The 4,449-nt window shown below is 61.2% G+C and overlaps 1 protein-coding gene across 1 annotated transcript in view; it reads right to left on the bottom strand.

Annotated features, from left to right (window-relative positions):
- Window positions 1-4,449, bottom strand: part of PNPLA5 (patatin like domain 5, triacylglycerol lipase) — a 30,368-nt gene that overhangs the window by 22,812 nt on the left and 3,107 nt on the right. The window contains exons 4-6 of the mRNA XM_006150678.1: window positions 3,747-3,956; window positions 3,261-3,321; window positions 2,008-2,193 (exon numbers count right to left, since the gene is read on the bottom strand). Of these exons, the coding sequence (XP_006150740.1) occupies window positions 2,008-2,193; window positions 3,261-3,321; window positions 3,747-3,956 (457 nt within the window). The remainder of the gene's footprint in view (window positions 1-2,007; window positions 2,194-3,260; window positions 3,322-3,746; window positions 3,957-4,449) is intronic.

The raw sequence follows: 4,449 nt of genomic DNA, 5'->3' as shown, positions 1-4,449 counted from the left end.
GAGCGCTGCGGGAGAAGCAGGCTCGGTCCTGCCCCCCTGGGGTCTGCCCACCTCTGGCAGCCCCGCCCCGATCCCCCCACCCCACGGAGGCAGAAGCAAAATGACAGAGCCCCTACCAAGTGCAGCAGGGCACTACACCCTGGGCACCTGCCTCTCCTCGTTGTCCCTGAGATGGGCAGGTGCGCCCCTTTCTCAGAGGAGGAGACTGAGGTTCAGAGTGGACAGTGACTAGCCTAAGGATCCTTGCCAGGAGGCAGTAGCCCAGGATGACTCCACCTCTCCTGCCCCTCTGGGACAGGTTACCCCCCCACCCCCCATAATACTAATACATTAATATTAAAAACCACAGCAGTGGGACCAGCAGATGGCGTAATGTTACGTCTCTGGATTCCCACGTAGTCGACTGCAGTTTGAGTCCGGGACCAGTGGCTTAAAACTCAACACCTGGCATGTGTGCGTGCATGCCCACGATCAGGAGAGGAGAATGGAGAAGGGATTGCCATGTGGCCATCCCCCTGGGGGAAGATTTCTCGCTTTGTCTCCCTGTCTCTCCGTTGAGCACACGTGCCCTATAGCAAGAAATTTTTCTCAAAAACAAATTTACGAACAAAAAAAACAGCAGCAGCTGTGACCTCGGACACCTTTCCTGAGCCCCCCCCCCCATTCGCTAAGCTGACCAGAGTGGACGTTTCTGGCGTCTGGGTCAGGGCAAATCCCAGCCCCAGACGGGGGCTCAAACCACAGTTCACCCACCAACCTGGACTAGAGATGGTGCTTTTGAGGGTTCTTGACAGTGCACTGGGGAGACCTGCCTGCGCACCGACCTGCCTTGTGTGCTAGGACCCGTCCTTTTCCCTGAGCCCAGGTGTCTCTCTAAAACGGAAATCCGGTGAGACCGTCCTTGTGGGCAGGCAGGTGAGACGGATCTCTAAGGGGCCTGAGTTAGGGACCGAACAGTTTCCTCCACAGCCCGCCACCAGGCAGGCGCCCACGTCCCAGATGCAGCTCTCTGGCGCCCCCGTGTGGCTGCAGTGACCTGCCAGGATCCCAGAATCCCAAATTGGACCGCCTGGGCCTGGCCCAACTTGAAGGCCCATTAGCGCAGGTCCTAATGCGGTCTCCCGCGTGGGAAGAGGTGCTCCCTCCTCTCCTCTTGTCCCCTTGCCTGTTCCCATGGCCCTGCTCTGCCTGTCACCACCGTCCCCTTCAACCTCCCAGCTGGCTCCCCTACACTGCCCCAGTGGCTTCTCTCCTTTCCTGCCCAGCTCTCCCCCCTCTCCAAGCTCACCTCTGCTACCCTGCCCTTGACCCCCGTGCTGCAGCCACATGTACCTCCCCATCGGCCCCCCAGGCCTTTGCACAAGCTGTGCAGTCTGCCCAGACCCTCATCATCCCTCCTCTGCTGAACTTCTCCCTTCAGGGCTCACTTAGATGAGCCTAGGGCACCCTGTCCGTTCCTGTCATGACTGTGGCATGTGGTCTGGAGCGGAAGAGCTGAATTCCTGGTTCTGCCTTTTGCTGGCTGCGTGATCTCAGGCAAGTCCCTTCGCTTCTCTGAGCAATGGCTTCCTCATCCACACCACGGGAACAACTGTGTTCCATTCTCAGAGCACCGCTGGGACGACGAAATGTGTCCGTCTCTCTCTGGGAGTCTGTGCCCAGCCCCTCAGCACCCCTGCCTTTTCTGGGTAGCGGGCAAAGACACAGCTTTCTCAGGTATGGGCTTGGGTTCGAATCTCCCGATTTGAGGCTCTGAAACGTAGGTGAGTCCCTCCCTCCCCCCCCCCCCGGCTCTGGCTCCCTCACCAGCCCCCCCCCCCCCCAGCTTCAGCTTCCTCATCAGTGAAATGGGCAGGACTGGGGGCAGGGGAGGCATGGACGGCCACACCCAGGGAAAGCCCCCAAGCCCGGCACTGTGCAGGTGCTGCCTAACCGCATCCTGGCCTTTCCCAGGCCACGTCGTCAGTCAGGCCCTGACCCGGCAGGTGCGCGCGGGAAGGGCAGTACCAGCCTCCAGCTCTGGGGAGAGCTGCTCAAAGTCGGGCACGTCCTTGACCAGCACGTTGGGGACTTTCCAGTCGAGAGCCGTCCCTGCCTTCTGTGCTCTGTCCTGGCCAGCATCCAGGGCCCCGGGGGCTGGGGCTGGGGCCTCCTTAGCCACCAGTGTCCACAGCACTGGCTCCTTGGTGAGTCCTGGGTCAGGGAGGGGAGAGGATGCGTCACATGGGTGCACCTGAAGCCTGCTGGTGAAGATGACCCCGGCTCTCCACTCTGTCCGCACCCCTCAGTGTCCAAACACAGCCAGAGACCTGCTGGCCACAGGCGGACCGCGCCTCGTTCAGAGTGACTCCCGCCCCGCACCCCAGCCTGCTCTGCTGGTTTCTGGCCCTTTTCTAGTGGTTCATCAGAGACCAGGCCCTAAAGACACACAGTTCAGGGTTCAGATTCATGCTGGACCACTCGCCTATGTGAGCTGACCCTTCCGAACCTCGGTTTCCCTTTCTGTGAAAGGGGAGAATTAAGATTTGCTTTTTGCAGTTGTGCTGAGAAATGAGATAAATCTGTAAAACTCAAGCCCAAGTCTGGGTACATATTCCGTGCTCAGTAAATGCTTCCTGCACGGACTCGTTTGTAGTCTAGGGCTCAAGGACAGATTCCGGGATCCAGTGTCCTGGGTTCAAATCTCGACCCTAGCACTTTGAAGAGCACCACCTTGTGGGATGGCATCTAAGCTCTCCTACCCAGAAGACCTCTCTGGCCACTCGTTCTCCCGTGAGCACACACGTGTACACATGCGGCCCCGCCACACTGGTTATGCCCTCGGGCGCTGGTCCCCGTTCTGCCCTTGTTCTGTTTTCCTCCACTTAGAAGCCCTGCCCTATCCCTCTCCACCTCAACCTTGCCATAGCCTTCACAACTACACAGCCCAGCTTATCAGTCACTGCTTCCAGGAAGCCCTCCTTGTCCTCTCCACCCTCAGACTGGGTCCTGTGCCTCCTTTGGGTCCCCCAGCCCTGAACATTCCCCATCACTGCACTCGTCTCCCTGGGCTGTCTTCTCTGGGTCTGTCACCAGAGCCCTGCACCCAGCTGGAGGCAGCTGGGGGTGTGATTCCTCTGGCTCCCCAGCATCCAGCTCAGACCCAGCACAGAGGAGATGCTGAGGAAGAGACAGTGCACCCAGGCCTCCAGTGGCTCAAACACCTGAGAGGCAGGCCCACCGGCTGGGTCCAGGGCCAGCCGCTGTGAGCCACCACCTACCGCGTCGCTCCAGGAACCTCAGGGCGTCCAGGTAGCCTTGTCTGCAGTTGTCGGCCACCACCTGCAAGCACACGGCGGGGTGGCGGAGGGTCTGCTCCCACGGCCTGCCTCCTCTTCAGCTGGAGGTGAGCACAGCACAACACCACCCCTGGCCACTCAGTAGGGCTCAGGGACCTGGGGACCTGCTCCGGCTGGGCCCTCCCAGCAGCCCTGGCACTTCCCTCCCAAGTCGCCCTGGGCTGTGCTCTCCCTCCAGCCCCTGCTGTCCCTGGCCTCAGATTGCTCCTCTAGAAAATGGGGTAACAAGGCTTGGCCGAGGACAGCTGGGGCTTTGCCTGGCTCCTTGCAGGTCTGTAGATGGTGGCTCCTTTGTCCCTTCAATGTGGGCAAAGCCACCTGCAGGCCAGGCAGCAGCACTGTGCCACTTTCAGTGGGACCTTGGCATGGCAGCCAGGCCCCTGAACACCCTCCAGGGGCCAGACCTACCTCAGGGCTGGGGGGTATGAGGCTTCTGAACCCCAGGAGTAAATTCCTGGAGGAGATTTGGAAGCTGGCATTGAAGACGCTCAGCTCATGGATGCTGACGGAGGTGCTCTGGGGACAGATGTCCACTGTCCCACTGAAGGGCGACACGGTGATGGTGGCAGGACAGTCCGCGAAGGGCAGGTTATTGCTCAGGGCCCCATCGATGTAGCGCTGCAGTGTGGGGGGCAGGTGGGAGTGTGCCTTCTCAGCACTGCCCTAGCCCCCGTCCCAGCATGGGCGACCATGGGGGGCTTTCTGGCTACCTCCGAGTCCTGGTCCATTCCCGCCCAAGATGCTGAGAGCCCAGGACCGGGGGAGAAGCCTGGCACGTACGAGGTGCTCGAGGAGCGAGGAGCGCCGCTTCCTCCCAACACACTTGTCCTAGGTGCTCTGCCTTCCACCGCGCCCTTCCTCCCACCGCGCCCTTCCTCCACCGCGCCCTTCCTCCACCGCGCCCTTCCTCCTACACGCCCTTCCTCCCACCGCGCCCTTCCTCCCACCACGCCCTTCCTCCAACACGCCCTTCCTCCTACACGCCCTTCCTCCAACACGCCCTTCCTCCTACACGCCCTTCCTCCCACCACGCCCTTCCTCCCACCACGCCCTTCCTCCACCACGCCCTTCCTCCCACCGCGCCCTTCCTCCCACCGCGCCCCTCCTCACA

Source organism: Tupaia chinensis, unplaced genomic scaffold (assembly GCF_000334495.1).
Source record: "Tupaia chinensis unplaced genomic scaffold, TupChi_1.0 Scaffold000294_1, whole genome shotgun sequence".
NCBI classification, from domain to species: Eukaryota; Metazoa; Chordata; class Mammalia; order Scandentia; family Tupaiidae; genus Tupaia; species Tupaia belangeri.
Note: the sequence above shows the minus strand (reverse complement) of the source record. Positions and strands in the feature narration are given on the sequence as shown.